The sequence below is a fragment of the Magallana gigas genome, chromosome 5 (genome assembly GCF_963853765.1).
Source record: "Magallana gigas chromosome 5, xbMagGiga1.1, whole genome shotgun sequence".
NCBI classification, from domain to species: domain Eukaryota; kingdom Metazoa; phylum Mollusca; class Bivalvia; order Ostreida; family Ostreidae; genus Magallana; species Magallana gigas.
This window is the reverse complement of record NC_088857.1, coordinates 45,847,075-45,870,314: the sequence shown is the minus strand read 5'-3', so window position 1 is coordinate 45,870,314 and position 23,240 is coordinate 45,847,075. Positions and strand designations below refer to the sequence as shown.

General features: G+C 32.2%; 3 protein-coding genes and 1 long non-coding RNA gene across 7 annotated transcripts in view; 1 reads left to right on the top strand and 3 right to left on the bottom strand.

Annotated features, from left to right (window-relative positions):
• The window catches only part of LOC105328433 (uncharacterized), a 62,122-nt gene extending 40,662 nt beyond the window's left edge, over positions 1-21,460 (bottom strand). Inside the window, exons 1-6 of one of the 2 annotated variants that reach the window (XM_066085849.1) lie at positions 21,327-21,460; positions 21,080-21,132; positions 20,842-20,973; positions 18,643-18,757; positions 18,500-18,546; positions 16,545-18,373 (exon numbers count right to left, since the gene is read on the bottom strand). In XM_066085849.1, the coding sequence (XP_065941921.1) occupies positions 17,922-18,373; positions 18,500-18,546; positions 18,643-18,757; positions 20,842-20,973; positions 21,080-21,132; positions 21,327-21,418 (891 nt within the window). In that variant the 5' untranslated portion in view covers positions 21,419-21,460 and the 3' untranslated portion in view covers positions 16,545-17,921. Of the gene's footprint in view, positions 1-16,544; positions 18,374-18,499; positions 18,547-18,642; positions 18,758-20,841; positions 20,974-21,079; positions 21,133-21,326 lie in introns of those variants that run through there. The other variant, XM_066085850.1, reaches the window with a different exon arrangement.
• On the bottom strand, positions 357-6,502 carry LOC105342172 (myb/SANT-like DNA-binding domain-containing protein 4). Its single transcript, XM_034462572.2, has 7 exons — positions 5,996-6,502; positions 5,572-5,639; positions 5,228-5,374; positions 4,939-5,007; positions 4,161-4,226; positions 3,740-3,784; positions 357-3,420 (listed from the first exon to the last, which is right to left on the bottom strand). The coding sequence occupies exons 1-7, from the start codon at positions 6,184-6,186 to the stop codon at positions 3,200-3,202; spliced, it is 807 nt and encodes a 268-aa protein (XP_034318463.2). The 5' UTR covers positions 6,187-6,502; the 3' UTR covers positions 357-3,199.
• On the top strand, positions 433-3,037 carry LOC105342173 (putative nuclease HARBI1). Its single transcript, XM_034462570.2, has 4 exons — positions 433-859; positions 1,876-1,988; positions 2,336-2,447; positions 2,640-3,037. Exons 1-4 carry the CDS (start codon positions 433-435, stop codon positions 3,035-3,037), a joined length of 1,050 nt encoding a protein of 349 aa, XP_034318461.2.
• Positions 6,510-13,179, bottom strand: LOC136275810 (uncharacterized). Of its 3 annotated transcripts, none has more exons than XR_010714308.1 (8): positions 12,744-13,179; positions 12,478-12,530; positions 11,080-12,360; positions 10,672-10,863; positions 7,966-8,072; positions 7,711-7,842; positions 7,247-7,290; positions 6,510-7,088 (listed from the first exon to the last, which is right to left on the bottom strand). It is a non-coding gene; the product is annotated as an uncharacterized lncRNA (long non-coding RNA). The 3 variants fall into 3 exon arrangements; XR_010714310.1 differs by having other exon boundaries at positions 7,966-8,018; positions 12,744-13,178; XR_010714309.1 differs by lacking the exons at positions 7,711-7,842; positions 7,966-8,072; positions 10,672-10,863; ... (1 more) ...; positions 12,478-12,530; positions 12,744-13,179 and adding an exon at positions 7,394-7,575.
• Positions 21,461-23,240: the final 1,780 nt, after the last annotated feature.

Here is a 23,240-nt window from a genome sequence, read left to right as displayed (position 1 = left end):
GTGGTTTTAAGATGTTAGTGAGATTCACGACCACGTGTTCAATCTCAGATCAACAACAATGCCCAGGAAGATTGCGATATCTGTAAACTATATTTAAAACTTATAAGCGGAAATCAAAATTGAGATTAAAAATATCATTTTTCGATCTATGTCATTTGGAATAATTAAGTTTTTTCATCCAGTTTTCCATGTTTGCATTTAATTCAAAAATAAATAAATGCTATGAGATTAAAAGCACTGGGTCCACCGCCATAAAACATTCTTAAGTCTGAGAATGTTCTCAAGTCTGAGAATATTCTCAACTCCCCAATTCTCAGACTCAGCCGCCGCCATAAAAAAGTTGAGCAAAATAAAAATTCTCAAATTCTGTTTTATTCTCAAATATTTGAGTATACAAAAAAGTAGACTTAAGAATTTTCTCAAGCAAACAAAATGGCTGCCATTGTCAGACGTCGGCGTCGCAGAAGACAGAACGCGGTTCCAATGAGGCGGCCCCGTGTTTTTCGAGACCTAAGTAATCCTCTGGAAAGCCTTGATGAGGAAGAAGTGTATCAAAGATACAGGTTTTCTACAGAAACCATTCTGTTTATCGTGGATGGAGTCGACAACATCCTAGAGACAGACACTGCCAGGAATCGGCCGATTCCCCCGCTGATCCAGGTGCTCCTTTTCCTACGATTCGTGGCCACCGGGGCACACCTGCGACTTGTTGGGGACAGTTTGAATGTGTCAGAATCGTCTGCAGGAAGAGTGGTAAAATCTGTGGCAAGGGCAATTATTGAGGTGTTCACACACCTTATTAAATTCCCGGTGGGTGACATGGCTAGTAAAGTCAGGGAAGGATTCCGCCGAATTGCAGGTAATCATTGTACACACTGTTTAGAGTTGTATGCGCCGTAAAATGAAAGTTGCCGATTCTGCTTTAAAAGCACAATAAACATTGTAAAAGTAAACAATTCTGAGAGTTCAACTTCTTAACATTCCGTAATAAAGGTGTTTTTAAAAGCTAAGACATAAATGTTTCTGATTAAAGCTTGTACAGACATCGAACATAATTCACACATCTCCAAAGATGATTGACTTTTTGGGTTTTTTCACTCAAAAGAGTTCCGCAAAGGGCAGTTACCGAATAATAGGTGGTGGATCCAAGAGAGGTGTATTACTAAAAGTATGTTGCACTTGTCAGTTTGATTATCAAGGATGTTCATTGTCAATTGGTTTACAAATTATTACATGTATATCCAACACACTAAAATCAGAGTACTCATACCACTACCACCCTGTGATAAAATGACTGAACATCTTAAAACAACCCACTCTCAAACACCCCCCCCCCCAACCCTCTTTCAAAATATGTATGATTAAAGTACCCTTCTTCATCTTTTCATAGCAATTATTCACTTCATTTTTAAATAAACTAGATTTTACACTTTAAAGTGAATTTGCGAAATAAATAAATTCATTTGAGTCTAAATGTGGTGAAGGGGGTGCTAGGTCAATGCAGATATTACAAATGGATACCATAGTATTTAAATAAAATTTTGTGCTTACATGTAGTATATAAGATGGAATACCTTTTTCAAAGTTTGTGGTTTTTTCTATATCTATCCCGCTGGGGTCTTAGTATTTTATTTGTTTTTGGGTTTTTTTTTTGGGGGGGGGGGGCAAGTTGGTGGGTTAATGCTGGGGTTGGGTCAGCGTCTTTATAGATATACATCTGTAGCATTGAGAATCTTACAACATATTGAAATACATCTTGCAATTTATTTATGGAAAGAAATCTCGAATCTTAACATGGATCACTACATGATGTGTACATGTATCATTGATAATACATGAACATACATTATAATATAAACATTTCTTTTTTCTTAGGATTTCCTAAAGTTCTAGGTTGTGTTGATGGAACACAAATAAGAATTTCCACACCGTCTGCAAATGAAGCTGACTTTGTAAACAGAAAAGGATTTCATAGTCTAAATGTTCAGGTACTTTTTTTTTTAAATGTATGTTTAAACGTGGTCCCTGAGGACCTTGATTGATAAAAATCATAAACTTATATTGGTAAAATTTAATGCTTTATACTTAAGTCTGTAGACATTTATTTATTAAGATGAATACAATTATAAAGTTGTTCAAGATAATCTGATGAGCAAATTGAAAGTTAAAAAATATGTATAAATATTGAATTAAATATGTTGTACAAGTGTTTATCAACACAATACACAAAATCAGAATGTCAGAATTTGTTAAACATTATAGAACATACCGTACTCAAAAATGTTTGCATTGTAATCACATTTCTCTACATAAAACAATACTTTTGTACATGTAGATGGTGTGTGACCCTAACTTTAGAATAACCTCCCTTTGTGCCAGATGGCCAGGATCCTGCCATGACTCAAGAATTTGGAGAACATCATCTCTTTGTCAGCAGTTTGAAAATGGTAATTGCATGGTGTTTTAATACTTCACCTCAGCAATAATGCATTCAAATACCTATATAATAAAATTTATGTATAACCATTCTATAAAAATCATGCAACTTTGGAAAGGTACTTATAAATACCATTATTTGATTTATATTGTGTTCATCAAGTTTTTGCAAATTTAAAATACAAAATATTGTTAAAATCTAGGAATGCATGATGGTCTACTACTGGGCGACTCTGGCTACCCCCTAACCAGATATTTGATGACCCCCTATCTAGCACCACGGACCCCTGCTGAGGAGAGATTTAATGCCAGCTTGTGTCGCACACGGGTTCTGATTGAACAGACTTTTGGAATATTGAAGAGAAAGTTCCAATCGCTTCATTTTGGACTGAGGACATGCCCAGACCAAGCAGTAGAATACATAACTGCTACCTGTATCCTACACAACATCGCCATAGACAGACAGGACACTCAAGTTAGTTACAACATTTGCGACCTTAATATCAGGGACTGTCAGCCTCAGCTCCTGCAGGACCCTGCAGCACCTGCCAGGAATGATGGAGTCTTGAAGAGAGCTGCCATCACCAATGGATTTTTCTGAGCCACTTTCAGGCTATGTACCATAATGCATAACTATAGACTTTTGAAGTTTGATTTTATGATAATTTATTTCTGCTAAGTAACATCATTTTAATCTCTCTCTCTCTCTCTCTCTCTCTCTCTCTCTCTCTCTCTCTCTCAAATTATTATGTGTAAATTGTCATTAACATTCAGGCAGTGATGACAACTGTTCCACTAGACATGGGAATGATGTCTGAATTTCAAAAACTAATTTTTGCTTTTGTAGAGTAAGGACCTCCTTCTTCAAAACTAAAACTTCTCTCTCTACTCTTATTTTAGCAATCTCATCCTGCAGTCTTTGGTTATCGAGAGTTATGTTTTCTCTTTCCAGTTCTTCTAAACACCTTCTTTGGGATTCTTTCTCTATTAAATTATTTTAACATATTAGTGTAATAGTAAAGCAGAGCAAAAATGATATTGATCCATGTAGACATGTATATAATATGTATTCAATTATCTCAGTGTCAATCAACTTTGTGCAAATTTATAAAGTAATTGTTTAAAATTATTAAAGATCATTTATTAATATGGTTCTATGTATGATAAACACATGATTTCTTTATTTGTTCATAAATTCATTAGTGGTGTTAAATGAATCGATCTACATGTATTTATTTTATAGGCACATAGCTGAATTAATGTATTTGTTAAAAAACTATATGTTTAAGTTTATAACATGTACCTTTTTTGTTGTGCTTCTTCTTTTTACATCCTGAATGTTCTGGCACTGGTAGAAAACAAAGTATAATATTAACTGATATAGTAAACTACATATACTCATATATTATATTATATTAAATCTATTATATATTACACTTTTGACAAAAATACCCTCTACACTCATATCACTTAATGCTTTGTATTTCAAAATGTGTACAATATTTCTTAATTCCTATCAATAATACTTGTTAGAAAAGTACGTGGAAATACCGGTACATGAAGCAAATGTATAGCAGTAAATTTGCTGGACTGGGATCTATATGTCTAAAGCTGGGGCATATGCTGACAGCTTTTCTTGCTAGGTTGTATATACGTGTATACCACTTAACAATCAATGATGATTACTTTAAAACCAATCATGGTCAATAAAATTACCACCATACCATGAATGCTGATTTCTTCCAATGCTTTTGCATTTTCTTTGTCCAAATTTTCAAGCTTTTCTGCTACTGCATTAAAATATTTTAAAACTGCAAACTTAGGTGCAAAACATGAAATAAAATGATAGAATCATAGAAAATAAGTGTCATATATACATAATAATACATACCCTTTTCCATATCACAGCCAGTATCAGCCCGACGGATGATATTGGTCGAGGGCTGATACAGGCTGTGAAATAGAAAAAGGGTATCTATTGTAATATTCATTACATTCTTAGTAATAAAACTTTTTAAAAAGATCAACTTGAACAAATGATTTTAAATATCATTTAAAAGTAGTCTGAACATGTATTAAATAAAAATATGAGATCTTATTGTTTTACTAAACATAAATCTACAGAACCAGAATTTCCCCAGGTTTTCAAATTAACTGCTTCTATACAGTTGCTAGCATTGGTAGTTTTAAACTGCACTTTAAAATGTCAACTGTAGCAAATGTTTTATTTTTCGTTTGTAAACATGCACAAATACCGAAATGAAAGAATTAAGGCAGAGGAGTTCCGCAAGTGGTGTGATACCGATCCGTACCAGCCCTAGGGCTGCATGATAACCTGTGTTGTGATGTCATCTGTATCACATATGCAAAAAACCTGTATTTACTACTAAGTATGTAATCAAATGTTATTTTCTTATGGATGTATTATATATACGGTATATACCGGTGTATATTAAGGGGATACAACATTCTCAAAGACAAATACAAGTAACTTTATTTTACCTTCTGATGTACTTTGTTCAGATAAGCAAGACATTTCAGCTGTCGATGAGGACTGACATTGAACTGGAGCTTAAAAGTAAAGAGTGTATATTCATTGTACTTTTTTAATAGCAAATTTTATTTCGAAGCAGTAATCATATGAAGCCAGCTATTTCTCTCTCTCTCTCTCTCTCTCTCTCTCTCTCTCTCTCTTAAGTTTCTTAAAAATTGATGAAGCTTTTGTAGTTGTCAAAAAATATATTTAAATCAAAATGATGATGCATGAAACACTTAAATTAATTGTAAGTACCATCAGTGTCAACTCCACCTTCCAATCCATGGATATTTGGCTCCCCATCAGAGAGCCGAAGGAATGTCTCTTCACCAAGAGTAAGAGGTGGTAAGGGGGGACCACCTCCAGTTTTTGGTCTTTTAACTCCATCTAATTTTTCTTTACCTGCATGCAAGAAAACTTATTAATGCAACTTTGCTATTTTGTCCAATGACCATGAAAATTATGTTTATATAATGAATAATATCAAATATTTATATCAGTTATTATTACAGCTTTAATACTGTTTATGAGCTATATACATCAATAAAACAATAAAATAAACTTTCAAAAGGATTGTAATGATGTTAATTATAACATACTTCTTGATTTGATGTTGTAATATTTCTTTTTTATCTCGTCCAAACCCCTTCTCTTTGTGTCAAACATACTAAAACAGTAAATAAACCTCATCAATATAAAGACGATCACAAGGGATTTTCCGATTCTATTTTTAGCATTTCATAACCATTTTCAGTAAATGATAACCAGTATTTAATCACAGCGTTTTAACAATATAATGCAGATTAAAATGTTTAAAATATGTTATCCATCTTCTGTATATATACACATGTTACGTTGCATGACACTTGCCACAACTGACTGCGTTTCCGATTCAAATTTATACAGCATCTGTGCACTTGAATCCATGAGTGTTGTAAAACGAAAGTACAAGTAGGTCAGGCCTATTTAAGGAAAATGTCACCCAGATCATTCTTTTTATTAAATTTCCTTTAAAAAACTTACGAATTTAGTCTGTCTGCAATACAACTCCATTCCTTCTCTCTAATATCCTTTATTTTCCCCTTCATCCCGCTTCCCTTTATTGGGCCAAACAATGTAAGGGACCTTTCCTTGACGTTTTCTATAAGCGCAATTTCTTCTTCTGCTGTCCAGTTTTGAGCTCTCACTCTCTGCTTTTTCTCTTCGGTTTCCATGATAATAATCAGGTAGCAGACGACAAAAGACAGAGGAAATTACGCATTTGTTTACAGTAGATACGGACATTTTCAACCTTTTTAACACAGAAGAGCTCCACTAGACCCCTTCAGTCATTGAAAAAAATACGCGAAAACCGTCTCGCGAGAACATAAATTTGAGAAAATTCTCAACTCAAGTCTTGAGAATTACTCAGCTAAGAATATTCTCAAGTGCCTTTATGGCGGTGATTTTGAGAATATTCTTAGCTGAGTAATTCTCAAGACTTGAGTTGAGAATTTTTTTGAGAATTCTCAAAGTTTTATGGCGGTGGACCCTGATGTTTTTAGTTGAATATTAAGCTTACCGAATGCGTTTAAACAATGTACAAGTATATGCAATTGTCAAAAAAATTATATCTTATTAATACACATTATGATATAAAATCGCGCACAAGTGTGTATGTGGCTTCACATCTATAAATGCGCTATTAAAATATTTCCATTGTTTTTATCCACTTTGGAATTGTAGTATTGATGAATTCCTACATTATTATATACCTCCGATGTATCAACAGTTATGTCTGAGCACGATTTTGACATCCGTTTATTCCTCTTTGCATTTTGGGAGAGGCTTACATAGCAGTCGTCCTCTGGAAAATCAGTTACAAGTGGATGTTTACTCTTAAAACGTGCATCGATTGCGCTGTAATATTGTTCACCCATCTCACCCATTGTTTTGCTTGATGTACGCTCTTTGCAGAACAATCGGTTATACTCTGTTGAGTTTATTCTCTTTGGTGTGGTTTCCTTGTTGTCCTTTCCGTTGCTATCGAGAAGCATTCTTGATTCGCGAATGTCATCGTAATTTTCCTGAACTATATCCTGTATACTCGGAACTGTGAATAAATCCACTTGAAACCCTTTAATAAAGAGTTTTCCATAATTTTATTTTTACACCATTTATTTAAATTATTCAGCACTCAAAACAATTACAAAATTATTGATTGTTTTGGGGAAAAAAAAGAAAATGTACTCGTGATGTGTTAATCTCATATTTATGAAACAAAATAACAATTACCTTCTGTTTTCTCAGCGGATTTAGGTTTGTACAACATCTTACGCCTGAAAAAATATAGATACAGTACAAAAGCTTCGCAGTTATTATACAGCATACAATTGATTTGAGTACCTTAAAAACCTAGGGCTTCATTATATTTTCTCTTACCATCTGTAAAACATCACACCGATGAATAACAAGGCCATTGAAAGCAAGACAGATCCAGATCCAATCACACACAGAAGCAAAGTGTCTTTACATTTGTCTTTAAATTCGTTGTTGATATAATCGAATGAAATTAATGTTATTTTAGTTCTCGGTATTCCTTAAAATCAACCGAAGCTTTATATGAAATGGACTGCATGATAAAAGTTAAGTCATGGAAAAAAAATAGAATTTGCATTGTTAATCATTTTTAAAAACTTTTAGCCATTTGTTAAGATTTTTTTTGAATTTTTTAAACTAATTTAACTAATGACACTTACCAATTGTTTGGCAGCCAGTGTATTTATTGCAGACTTCGTGATTCTGGCACTTACACGTTTTTCTGCATCGGTATCCGTATGATATATTATGGCATGGTTCTGAACAGTTTAACCCAAATGCCCCGAAACATTCTGTCGTAAAAAATATTTTATAGATACAAATTTAGTTTATATATACCTACATGTAGATGTAAATCAATAGAAGTAGTCATGTACATGCATGCATCAATTACAAGCTTAATAAATAAATCGAACCTATACATTTTCCATCGTGCCAATAATATCCATTGCAGCAGTGAGTATTTCCACTGAAAGATTTCCATTTAAAACATATTTATTCACCATATACTCAGAGATAGTACCTACAAAACATTATCAATATCGTAAAAACCTTGCTTTTTCACAAAGACAACATTTTAAGTTGGAATTGTCCAAGAACTATAACTAAATTTAATGCAATCTCTACAAAAGTGTAATTAATGAATGTATTGTTGCTGTGGAATTCACTAAAACCTGGGGTGACCTTTATTTCTTAAAGATATCAAATAATAATTATGTTCCTCTTTATATAATGTCATGTTTTGACTTTGGGCTTTACATTATGATTCCCTGGCGGTGAGAGATCGAGATAAACAGATGAAGTTTGCTATGCGTATATATCTATTTATTCACATTATTTCAAATGTACTCAAAATCAAATGTTGTTTATGAGAGCTGGATGGTACTGGACATTTTAAGACTACGTCATTGTCCCTGAGATGAAGAGCACTTTACAAAGATAGGAAAATTTTTAAATTATAAAGTTAAAGTGTTTAGATATATGAATATGACGTAACTGTGTGATGCAGCACCTCTTCGTTAACAAGATTCTTGTACAATCACGAGGTGTTTGTTTGATATTTCTGTTCAATTGTTTTTTTTTTTAATACAAAAATATAGTGATTTTTATTTATAATCAAGCTGTTTTCGTTTAAAAGCTGTCTTATTGGTGCCATTTTATCTAGACAGAATCAGTTTTACTCGTTTTACTTGCATAGGTGACCAAACATTCAGTAGATTATTTTTTGTTTATTTCTTTTTTCTTTATGCATGAGCATGCTATACATACGAATAGTTTTTTTAATCTGACGAGGCAAGCTACTATGACAAACAAGTTGTTAGGACAAGGATATCAAGAACCTCGATTAAAATCATCTTTCGCAGCACTGTTAAGGCTTACTATGAAAATATCAACAGATTTAAACGTTCATAAAATGATACGTCTATCATTACAAACTATTAATTTAAAGTTGTTCAATATGACGTCACATCGACAGGTGCATTGCGATAAGTCAGTTGTTTATTTTTAACGTTGTTGGACTTAACTACTACAAAGTTGCATGCAGAAGTAATTTTTATATAGTTTTATGGGTTTGTTCCCATTTAATCGGGAGTTATTTTATTTTGGGGCATTTTTGATGTTTTTTTATGTGATGTCATAGTTAACATTTCCCATACTTTCTGGTAGGCACGATCACAAAATAGACCTTAACAGTGTTGCGTTGCACAAGTACTATGGTCAATACAATAATCTTGTCAGCAAGTACAATGATTCATTAGGAAACATGCTGACTGACGTTTTTAATATATGATGGACCATTATTTAGACACTGGACTGACTATGATTTCGTCCGTTTTCCATGATCTTGAACATGGGCACACGGCGGTTACGACCGGTCGGCAGGTGATGCTTACTCCTCCAAGGCACCTGATCCCACTTCTATCTTTTTAGAGGTCTGTGTCGCCCAGCTTGGAATTTATATGGATTTTTGAGGTGGTTGACGATTTATTTTTTTCAATTTTAATTTATAATAAGCAATACTAAAGCAAAATCAATCAACATTAACCAACATCTTTTAGGTTGATATTTTATGTATCTCATGTGCAATGTTTTTATTTGTTTTAATCATTCAAATTCAACTGGAATCCTTTTACCATTTACAACTATTTACAGTTGCTTAACTTTTGTCTTATTGTATACAATAGAGAGACTCTCGTGTTTCAATTTGATATTTTTAGTATAATAGAAAAGATCAAAATGATCAGGTAACCTTAATACAACAACAAAAACCACATACTATATCTAGTCATTAGAAAAACAGGCATACATGATCAATTGCATTGTATCCAAGTTCTAGAAAACAGGAAAAGAAACTTGAACTCAATAAATTGTCGTGACTGGAACATCCTTGAAATCGGGAAGATATTTTGTCAAGACTTAAAATTTTGCAGGGGTTTTCAAGTGCGTTGGATACTTTTGGATTAAGCTAGAGTGTCTAATAAACGTGGTTTTCAGATGTAAGTGAGATTCACGACCACGTGTTAAACTCAGATAAACAACAATGACCAGGAAGATAGCGCTATATGTAAACTATATCTAAAAATTATAAGCGGAAATCAAAAATTGAGATGAAAATCATTTTTTTTTTCGATCTATGACATTTTTGGCAGAATAAAGTTTTTAACCCAGTTTTCCATGTTTGCATTAAATCAAAATAAATATTTTGAGTTTTTAAAAGCAATGGGGTTGTTTGTTGAGTAGCAAGCTTATCGAATGCGATTTATACAATGAACAAATGCATGTAAATGTCATTTAAATTATATTTTATTTCTTACTTACTGAAAAAAATAGGGGTTTCTTTAAAGATGGAAATGAATCTCATTACAAATGACGACATAAAAGCGCATGTGTGTATGTGGCTTCACAGCTATAAATGCGTTATTAAAATATTTCCATTGTTTTATCCACTTTGGAAATATTGTTTTGATAAATTCCTACATTATTATACACCCCCGATGTATCAACATTTTGGGAGAGGCTTACATGGCAGTCGTCCTCTGGAAATTCAGACAATGTTACAAGTGGATGTTAACTCTTAAAACGTGCATCGATTACGATGTTATATTGTTCACCCATCTCACCCATTGTTTTGCTTGATGTACGCTCTTTGCAGAACAATCGGTTATACTCTGTTGAGTTTATTCTCTTTGGTGTGGTTTCCTTGTTGTCCTTTCCGTTGCCATCGAGAAGCATTCTTGATTCGCGAATGTCATCGTAATTTTCTTGAATTATATTCTGTATGCGCGAAACTGTGAATAAATCCACTTGAAATCCTGTAATGTAGAGTTTTCCATCATTTTTGTGTGTGTTTTTACTTCAGTTATTTAAATTATATAGCAATCAAAACAATTACAAAATTAATATTATTGTTTTGGAAAAAAAAAGAAAATGTACTCGTGATGTGTTAATCTCATATTTATTAAACAACATACAATTACCTTTTTTGGTTTCTTTTTTTTTAGTGAATTTAGGTTTATATTTTCTCTTACCATCTGTAAAAACATCACACCGATGAATAACAAGGCCATTGAAAGCAACCAGATCCAGATTCAATCACACTCCTGCGAATGTTATTGCCATTGAAATTTAGACCACGTGGTTTTATTTTACCCTTTTAGTTTCGCAATAAAAATCGTGCCTCGTGTTTATAGTTTTTTTCCTAAAATCTATAGGTACTTGTAGTTTAATATAAAATTAAGAGTTTATTCATTTTAAACTTTATCTTGATAAAATGATTTCTAGAAATAAATATGACAGAAGAAATTATAGGTTTTTTCTGCTGTTGCAACAATTAACATGCTTATTAGAAAATCCCCTTTTAGGATTAATTTTTGATCGGCGCCTGACCTAGAAATAGCATCAGTAGTGAAACAGACTATAATATGTTATGCAGAATGTTCCTTTAAAATACCTCGATATACTAAGTCTTTATGTAAAACAGACATCTATTCTTTTTTAAAAAGCATGGCATTGCATTCCAAAAGCTTCAAACATGGCTATGATTTTATTAAGCAATCTACTAATTGTTTATGATTTCAACCACGTGTAAAGTGGTTGAACACGAACAATAACTCTGTTCTAAATATCATATTTTAGTTTAGCTAATCTCTAGATGATGAAATAAGACATATATCTTTATAAATTTTCATGTTTTAACAAACAAGTAGGATATTCTATGAAAAATAACCATTACTTACGTATTTTGAGAATATTATCCGAACACTAATACTTCCGCTCGAAATTTCACAGAAACTGAGCAAATCTCGGTGAAGTCTCGTAAACTTTCATTCGAGCATCTCGGGATTTATTACGTACTTAGCAATGATAAAAAACCATTCCGAACACTTTTATAGGGGTGAATCACATACATAAGCAAAGTGTCTTTACATTTTTCTTTACATTCTTTGTTGATATAATCTAATGAAATTAATGTTATTTTAGTTCTCGGCATTCGTTTTAGTAATTATTTAGAATAAAACTTAAAATCAACCGACGCTCTACTAGTATATGAAATGGATTGCATGATAAAAGCTAAGTCATTGAAAAAAAAGAAGAATTTGCATTGCTAATCATTTTTAAAAACTTTTAGCCATTTGTTAGATGCTTTTTGATTTTTAGAACTTGCAAATGGAACTTACCAATCGTTTGGCAACCAGTGTCTTTATTGCAGACTTCATGATTCTGGCACTTACACGTTTTTCTGCATCGGTATCCGTATGATATATTATGGCATGGTTCTGAACAGTTTAATCCAAATGCCCCGAAACATTCTGTCGTAAAAAATATTTTATAGATACAAATTTAGTTTATATATACCTACATGTAAATCAATAGAAGTAAGCATGTACATGTATGCATCAATTACATTCTTAATAAATAAATCGAACCTATACATTTTCCATCGTGCCAATAATATCCATTGCAGCAGTGAGTATTTCCACTGAAATATTTCCATTTACAACATATTTATTCACCATATACTCAGAGACAGTAGCAACAAAACATTATCAATATCGTAAGAATAACCGAAACAATAAGTTAAAAAATTTTATTCTTTAAATGGAAACGTAAATCTTGAGATGAATAAAGGAGGACGCATTTCAAATTAGCAAAATTAATAGGGAGTATTTTAAAATAAATAAATTGAACTTACTTTTCCTTTTGACATACATTATCTTGAGATAAATTCTTTTCATTTTGTCCTTGTACAATCTGTTGTAGCACAAACATTATTGTTGCACATTTCGCCATTTTTATGTTCAAACTAATCATTTGAATAGATAATCCGCTTTTGGTTTTACTTGATTGTGATTCGTATATTCACTTGCTTTCCTTGTGCTCTCATCCAAGTTATATCGTTTTTAAACTGTTAATTGCTACTCATCTATCAATATACGTGATCAGAAATCACGTGGTTTGTTCAATGGCAAACGACCAACATGGCAACGATTCATGCGAGATAATCTAGTCAAAAGACAGGTTGGCTATTTGTTGGAATGTATAGCAATTTCTATGAATTTGAAAGTGAAACAAAGTTTAAAAATGTGTTGAAGTTATGGAACTAGAAAATGTTTATAATAAAGATTATATACGTATAACAACTATTTGCTTTCTTTTTTGTTAAACGTTTTGGTAGGCTAAAGCAAACCTGTACTTTATGCACACTCTGTTCACCTAAAGCGTTGTTGTTTCTTAAAGATAACATTTTAAGTTGAAATATCTAAGAACTGAATCTAAATTTAATGCAATCTACAATTGTGTAATTAAATAAATGTATAACTGCTGCGGAATTCACTGAAACCTGGGGTGACCTGTATTTCTTAAAGATATCAAATAATAATTATGTTTCTCTTTATATAATGTCATATTTTGACTTTGTGCTTTATTTTTTGATTCCCTGGCGGTGAGAGATTTAGACAAACTGATGAAGATTGATATGCGTATACATCTATTTACTCACATTATAAATCAAATGTTGTTTAGGAGAGCTGGATGGTCCTGGACATTTTAGGACTGTATCATTGTCCTTGAGCTGAAGAGCACTTCATTAGATAGGAAAATTTTTAAATTTTAAAGTTAAAATGTTTAGATATTACACTTCATGGATAAATATATCATATCTAAAATTTTAATGCAAATATAATAGGTAATTGTTTAACATTTATCCCCGTTAAAGAAAACAGGATGTACAAACATACAAATTTGCATTCTTATCAGTTTTAAAACGACGTAGAAATAACTTTATGAATATGACTGAATTTCTGTAATGCAGCACGTCTTCGTTAATAAGATTCTTGTACAATCACTTAACGTATATTATTTGATAATTCTGTTCAAATCTATATTTGAATTTGAATACTTCTTTAGTTTAAGCAGTTTTATGAATATACCTCGATACAATCTTGGTTGTGAAGGTAATATTTAAGAACATCCTATGGTATTTTCAACACTTTAATTTAAATGTAAGCTAGATTAAAAAATAATGTGCACGAACGTTTACAACTGAAGACCTTATTGTAATTGCTTTGTTTCTTTTTCCCTTTTAACATTTTTTTTCTTACGCTTTTTTGTACAAGCGATTTCTTGAAAACGAATCAACCGATTTTCGATAAAATTTCAGATCTTGTAGATATTGATAAAAACATACTTTTTTTTATTTTAATGACGTCATTTTTGTTCGTGATTTAGCGATTTCCATAGGGTTTGTTTGTCCTGTTATCTCCTCCTAAATACAAAAGAAATTGAGTTTAAATTTTCAGGAATTGTAGACGAACAAATGTAGATGTGTCAAAAGGCATTTATGATTTCTTGGTTTCAAAGGCGTCGAAGCTCGCCTAGCCCTAAAAATTGGGTTAAAAAACTACATGATTTTTAATGGTTTTCGTTCTCTATCTCCTTCTTGAAAATATATAACAAATAAAATTTATTTTTCAAAGAGCTTTCGTATGATATCAAGAAAATGGGGCTGGTCCCTCAAATTAATGGCCAAAAACGCTACAAATCCTTCGTCAATAGCACTGTACTGAGAAAAAGTTTGTAATATGTTTAAGAAGGAAAAATGTTCATCTTTCACTTATAAAACTAAAAATTATAAAAATGTTATCATGTGTTACGGAATTAGGGGTTTTAAGGGACCAGATGTCCAATATATCACCGAAAAAACTGATATTTTGAAGAACAATATAGAATAAAAGCCTCTAAAAATGATGTTTTGAACAATATTCAACCATACAAGTTTCGTTATCTGGCCCAAATAAGGAGATAGGGTGCTGGTCCCTAAAACGTTGTATCCCAGATAGCTCATAAACAATAGTGAGTTTCTTGTCACTTGTTGAAAAAAATATGTATAAAGAAAGTGAACATGAAAAAGTTATTAAGGGCTCAAATTTGTCTGTTTGATGTATATAATGATATATGAAACCGTTTAGACACAGCTTTCCCCAGTAAAAAGATATACCACTTTGAATAACTAATTCTTGCAATCCATGAGGGCTGTGTGATCAAAGAAAGATACGTTATGAACAGTACTGATCGAAGGTGGAACTGGTTCAAATCCTACTGGGGACACTTGAAGTATATAGTGTCAGTACATGTACATCTAGCTGAAAATTAGTACTACTTATTATTGGGATTTGACATGCAATGGACTAGTGTCCCATTTAGCACCAATGACACCTCAGAAACCAGATATGAGACCTATGTACTTCTGACGACGGACGTCTGGTTGCATAAATTGATTTTGTCATTCATTTACACCTTTTTTCGAGTCATGTACTAAGCAAGAATCTCCAGCCTTATGTTTGGGCTAAATTAAACCTTTGTCATATTTTCTTCAAGTTTCTTAATTCATTTATTACTTTTATCCTTTATTAATTTAACATCAATATTCGTGTTCATTTTTGTTTTCGGTTGTCATAATAGTGCTTCTGTTATCTTTTTGGAAAATCTGTATTGCTTTTTGAAGTGGGAGGGGGGCGGCACCGTTGGGATTTTGTAGTTGTAATTTCTAATCATAATAATCACATATAATGGATATTAATGATGTGCAAATATAGATATCGATGTAAGAATAAATCCCATATAAAACTGACGTTTACTGAGATCATTATCTACATGTGCCACATATTAAGGCAAAAATTAAGCTGAAATATCTCCAGCTGTTCAAATTCATTCAAGAAATCAGGAAGATTGTACATGTACATCAGGAACACTAGTTTGAGAGATGATACTTTAGACATAGTGCTATTTATAACATTAGTATGAGCCTGCGTGTACATTGGTTGTGATTTCCAGTTGATATTGAATGTCACAAAAAGTATTAAACGATGGAAAAATCTTTGACCAGGAAGATAGTGTTATTTATAAATCTTTCAAACTTGTTCCTAATTAGATCTCTCACTGATCGTCTACAAAAATATGTCAAGTACATTGTTAAAGTTTGTTGAATTGTCGCCTCGCTCAATTTGCATTTTTTCAAGGATTATATTATTCTTAGTGTACATGTATCGTGTTGCAAACATTAAAACTAACCACCTCAAGGTAAACTAAAGAACATTGTATTTAAAGAAATACCATGAGTTTGTCTGTCACACCAACTCAGATGCTGACTAATTTAAAATAAAACTTAATTTTTACCTTAATTTTGCCCACATTGAAACTGCAAATCAACTCTAAAAGGTTTCACGAACCTACATGGATACATTAAATAACTATCATTTACTTTAGAAAATGCTATTCTTAAACTTTTTAATGAATTTTGAATTCGCATTTAATAATAATAATAAAAAAGATACAATAACATACATATTTTTATGTATTTCAGATAATCTTACATCAACATTTTTACAACAGTTATGAATATCGGATGTGGATAAAAATCCAATGTAGGACCATGAATTGTTGTGTTCGAGCACTATATTTTATAATATTCATCATATTTTAGCAAATATTATTGAATTTTACTTTTTAAAAATTTACACATAGTCTTAATGTTTTAAAAAACATTTATTCATCAATCTTTTAGTGTTTTTGTTACATGCACAAATAATTTTTATACCTGTTGCTGCATGTGTTGCTCAAAACAGGATTTAGGTTATGATAGATGTTTCCTACACACTTATTGATGAATTATCAAATGTCTAAAACCAAACAAGTTGTACATCTATTCACAATTATGATAGAATAAGACATTTGTTTTATTTCTTGTGTTCTTTATTCCTGTCACATTTTCCATTTTATGACTAGTGATGAAATTGGCTGAACAATAGTTTACTATCGAATCTATCTACAAAACTTAGACATTCACAGCTAGATAGTGTAGACCAAATGGTGTTTATTTTCCATGGCGGTAAATCTAAAAAAAAAGTGCTATTAAAGCTGACATGAATTCATAAATACGCATTATTTCCCTTTTATCTTCGACTGCCGCCATATCAGTTGTCGATTTCTATTGTTCTGCTCATCGCTACACATCCTGATATATAAGGCCGAGAGCACTATTCATGCTTCACCGCATTCAGGTATTTCATACACCTGAACACGATACTTGGACGCAAAGACGTGTAGAAATGCGTTTTAAACAAAAATAATATGACAACCACTGCACAGGCAAGGAATATCCATGCAATGAACAAAGAAACAAGACCGAATGCAGCTGAAATCCAGGCAAAGATACTTCAAGACCATTTGCCTGTGTATTTTATAACATTGCACATGCGCAACCACACACAGTGGCAGATCGAGCAATGTTAATAATCTCATGGATTTTTAGAAACGAATCGTTTTTGTAAAAACCGTTGGAAACATGTTACGTAGTTACTTTCATGTATTTACTATCATTTCGCTACTGTGTTATGCACTCTGTATCAACGATACACGTGTTCGATGTACATTTGAAGTAAGGCGGCAATATCTGTGCAAAATAATACAGATACCTTGGAATTTCTTTCAAAAAATAAATATATTTTGAATTTTATTGATTGCTGCTTCCTTTATTCTTGATCACATACATTTTACTACTATGTGTAGTTCATGCATTTAAAAGTCCGTCCCACCTGAATGCCTCGATCGGGAAGCAACCGACCGTGACTTTCTCGACCGGTATAAAAAAAAACCAGTGTCAGTAGAGGAGCGATCGAAGCTAATATGGCGACCAAATGCTTTTATGAATTCATGTCAGCTGTAACATGTACAGCTTTTAGTAGTTATTCTTTAGTCGAGGTGAGAGCGAGCTTAGTTATAAGCATATTTTGATATTTGCTTCATAGTGGTAAAAAGAAAAACATAAAAAAGACTTCCTTTATGTGGGGGTTGCTTAAGATGATTCAAATGACTATAAATGTTCTATCAGAATAGTTTGATTGTTTGTATCCCCCTTGGCCTTGCGCCATTGATTTGAATATATATCATGGTGTGTATCCGACATATCTATCTTTAGATGAGAGCATGACTTTGATATTCTCTTATTCTGCCTAGCAAGCTGAGATACACTGACATAGCAATCGTCTTCAGGAAATTCGGACATCGTGACGAGCGGCATTTTACTTCTAAAACGTGCATCAATCGCACTATAATATTGTTCAGGCATCTCGCTAATTGATTTCCGAGATGTGCGCCCTTTGAGGAACAAATGACTATAATCCGTTGAACTTAGTCTACTTTTTATAGTTTCCCTGTTGCAATTTCCTTTATCAGCAAGGAGCATTCGAGATTCTCGAATATCATCGTAGTTTTCCTGAAAAACTTCATGATTTCCAGAAAAAGGTAACAAATCCACTTGAAAACCTACAAGAGAATTTTCCCATCTGTATAAATTTGATATTCTAGGAGATTATAATTTTAATAAGATTCCCGTTATTATCATTTTTGATGAATATATCTGAAAAAGAAAGGCATACAAAATAAAATTACCTCTTGGAATAATGATTGGATGTAAATTGCTTTGCAAAATAGTATGCCTGAAAATCAATTAAAAAGACATATCTAGTATTCATTAATTTTTTGGGATCACAAAAATAGATTTGATTGGTTTTCATCTATTGTCTTTTTCTTACCACCTATAGAACATGACACCGACAAACAACAGGGCGAGTGATAGCATGGTCGATCCGGATCCAATCACCAACAAAAGCATTGTGTTATGACACTCTGCGCTGCTATCCATTTCGTCTGAAAACTCATATGAAATAAAAATATTAAGTTTTAGAATACAATTTTTAAAATAACTAGATCTCGCTACGAGTAACGAGTAGGTCTTCCGTCCGATTTTGTTTTATATGATACGATGAAATATCGATACTCTCTGCCAAATCTGAGATCCAGGTGAAACTAGGGGTTTTTTTTGTCTCGAGACCGGAAACGGTCGGACGAAAGTGATTAATGAAAATAAAAGCGTTTTTTTATGCATTTGCCTAGTGTACATCACTGTTTATCATGCTAGATGAAACACCAAAGACAATCGGTTAAACTTGTTAAAACATGAATTGTTTGAACTCTTCTGGCGAGTACCAGAAGTGACGGCTAACAAAATAAAACCCGTTAAACACATCTTCAATCAGTTGTCTGTCATTCATAAAGTTTGTGTCTCAGTCACTTACAGTGACTAAAATCTCTCGGGTATCAAATTTGTAAAAAGGCTAGGTACCTAAGATATTTGATATAACTCACCAGAAGTAGATTATGTTTGCTTATTTAACATATATACCGGTATTCATTCCATGTAAAAACAAATAAGGAAAAAATATTTTTGGGTGCTTCCGGTGACGACCAGAAGTGACGACGACTTAAACAAAATAATGTAAACACGGATACATACTTGGGCTATCATCCCACAAAGTTTGGTTGTTCAAGTCGTCACCGTTTTTGAGATCTCCTGGAGACGTATTTTTTGTCTCTTGACAGGTAACGGACAAACAGAAATGCTCAGTGAAAATAACAAGTTAGTACGTATTTATTGAACATTAGACCCTTGTACTCTTCTTTATCAATTTTACTTAAATTGTCAAAGAAAACTGTAAAACTTTCAAACAGCTTGATTTGTTTGAACCCTTCCGGTGAGGACTAGAAGTGACAGTTGACAAAATGAAAGCTATTAAACGCATTTTCTATCGAATGTCTATTCATATAAGTTCTGTGCGTTAATCACTTGCCTTTCTGAGATCTCGTGGGTAAAACATTTATTTAAAAAAATGTTTCTGAGATATTTGAGATCTTTCACCGGAAGTAGAATTTTTGTTTTTATTTAACATCGGATACATGACATATGTAAGGATTATTACTTATATTTCAATTCTATATGAAACAAATTAAATGCAAAAGAAAAAATAATTGTTGAATGCTTCCGGTGACGACCGAAAGTTATGACGAACAAAACAAAATAGTTAAAAGACATTTACAACTATAGGTATATAATCCTTAAAAGTATGAATGCTCAAGTCCTCATTATTTTTTAGATCTCAATGTCACAAGCTTTTTGTCGCGGGACAGGAAAGGGACGACAGGAAATGAACTTCGAAAAAAAAAATGAAAAATGGGTACTCGAGATATTATTTTTATTTTTTGTATTTCTTAAATATTTTTTTATAAATTCTAAAAATTTCAAGAAAATCTATCGAGCCATTCTTTGAGAAATCTTGTGAACAAAAAGGGGAACAAAATTCGTACCCAATTTCCAAGCAATAATAAGCTCTTAAGAATGGCGCCACTGGCGTAAAATAGAAAACAATAGGCATAACTTCAGACATTGGTCTACATATCCTGGAAACTTCATATTCATATCTTTGATAGATTTGAGATCAAGCGTGTACAAAATGGGTCGAAAAGTTACAAAATCAGCGAGAAATCGGTACCGGAAGTGACAACGGCAAAAATAATGAAAACAAAATAAATTCAGATCACTTCCAATCATCTGTGAAAAAATGGTATAAATCAGTTGGATAGTTTCCGAGAAATCGCGTGCACAAAATTTGTGGAAAAAAAGAAGACACTGTACGAAAACTATAAGGTCTTCCGTTGGAAAGGGAAGATCTTAATAAGATTTAACACACCAGGATCAGAAAACGGGATGGATGCATAGAAATCTCGCTATGATATATCTAAATTTTCTCTTCTTGCTATCATGGATTTGTGATATTTAAATTATAATTATGTTCATGAGCAGATTATTTATTTGTGAATACTTCGAATCCAATATTTTTTAAATATTTGTGTCAAAATCATAAATCATTGCTATACCAGTTTAAAAGGAAACTCACCAATGGATTTACAACCGAAGTATCTATTGCAAGTTTCATTGGTGGGACAGTCACATTGATCTTTACATAGATATCCAAAGAAATTACTTTCGCATGGGGTTGAACAATCAGGTCCAACGGCTCCAAAACATTCTATAATAAAAAGAAATATGAAACCGCTTCTTAGATCATAATTTGTTTGCGAAATGAAATTGAAAGCATTTCAATAAAACACATGCATTATTCAAACAGAGCTCACCTTTACATATTCCATTTTCACTAAAGTATCCTGTACAGCATTTAATGCTCCCACTGAAAAAATTTAAATATTTAACGGCTACTCAGCAATAAATCTGAAAGACTCCCATTCTGACAATAATTCACGTTAAACAGTTTTGACCAAACCCTTTAAAAAGAACATACATCAATTTTATCTAAAATATATTTCCAATCAAAATTAGCCAATTTAAAGCTTTAAACTAACTAATTCATAAAGCACTACTTACTTTTCTATTCCACATATCTCTTTCGGAGAACTTAAACTTTGTTCTTGTATGGACTGCACAATCAGCAATGTTATTAACGCATATTCTAGCATTTCGGCAAATCAAATTCAATTATCTTTCACTGCGGTAAAACTTCATCTTTCCTGATTTTTAATCTGATCGTCTATTATATATGAACAGAGATCACGTGATTTATTTTCATGGCAATCGACCAGGAGGCAAAATATACATGCATCGGGAGATCCAAACACATGAGTTTATCATCACTTATGATATTTAACATAAGAACTTACTGACTGATATTCTGATAATTGTTAAACCAGTTTATCATACCTTTTTTAAGTTACCAAGTATGCAGTTTCTAACCCGAAGCTCGCGATTTTAATTTTTATTTCGGATTATTTTTGTAAATGTTGCCATAATTGACCTTTCGTACATGTACTTTTTTTTTCACAAACGACAAGGTTTTGAGAAGGTAGCTTTAGAGCTATGGTGACCTATGGAGAAAGTATCATTGAAAGTATTACCGGCAGATAGACATTTATCGTGTGTCTCGCTTTTAACAAATACTTTTAACACTGACGTAAATCAGCCACTTGCTCGAAAATATATTGATGGTTAACAAAACGTTTTAGAGTTACAAACATTTGTTAAACTTTTTTTCAATCACAGATTTATGCATGAAAAACCCATTTTTATATCAATATTATCAGAGCATAAAAATCAAGATATTTGTTTTTAATATAAAAATTTTTAAAAAACTTAAAAAGATCATGACAACTCTGCTTTTTCGAATCAGTTTTTCTTGAATGAGTATTTCTAACAATAAAGACATGCCACTTTAAAATGTAACTCGCCAATTGCCAGACAGCCGAAGTATCTATTGCAGGTTTCATCCTTCTGACAGTCATATGATTTTTTACATAGATATCCAAAGAAATAATTTTCGCATGGGATTGAACAATTAGGTCCAATGGCCCCAAATCATAAACAAATTTACAAAATCATCTCTTCAATCATTTATTTTTTGTTAAATTAAGTTGAAAAAAATAATCAATTAAATTTTGATCAAACAGAGCGCACTTTTACATATTCCATCTTCAATGTAGTATCCTGTACAGCATTGAATGCTCCCACTGAAATAATTGATTCCAATTTGACAATAATTCTAGATAAAAAAAGTTTTGACAAAACCCTTTAAAAAGAACGTAAATTAATTTTATCTAAAATGTGTTACCATTCAAAATAAGTCAAAAGCTTCAAACTGACGCAAAATTTAAATCATTTCTTACTTTTCTTCTCCACATTTCTGTTTCGACGAATTTGCATTTTGGCAAATTAAAGTCAATTATCTTTCAACGCCGTAAAACGTTATCTTTCCTGGTGTTTATATCTGATCATCTATTATAAATAATAAGATATCATGTGATTTATTTTAATGGCCGTCGGCATGGAAGCAAAACACGTGCGTTGAAAGATCTTAAAACCTGATTTATAATCGATTATGAAATTTAACAGAAGAATTTATTGACTGATATTCTGTTAATTGTAACATCAGTTTATCAGACCTTTTTTGAATAGTAACTCAGTATGAATATTTCACCCGACGCAAGCGATTTTGTAATAAGATTATTTCTAAAAAGGCTGCCATAATTGTACCTTTCGTACTTTTAAAAGATAAATTAAGATCCATCAAATATTAAGATTTTGCTTCTTCTTTTTTTTTTATCAAACTTTAAAAAAAACACTTAGAGATCATGAAAACTGTGCTTTCTAGAGTGAATAGAAGTCTAACAATAAATATACCCCACTTTAAAAGATAACGAACTCAGCACCGGACAACCAAGGTATTTATTGCAGAGTTTATGCTTTTCATATATATTTCTGTGGGGTTTTTTTTTTCAGTGATACCCA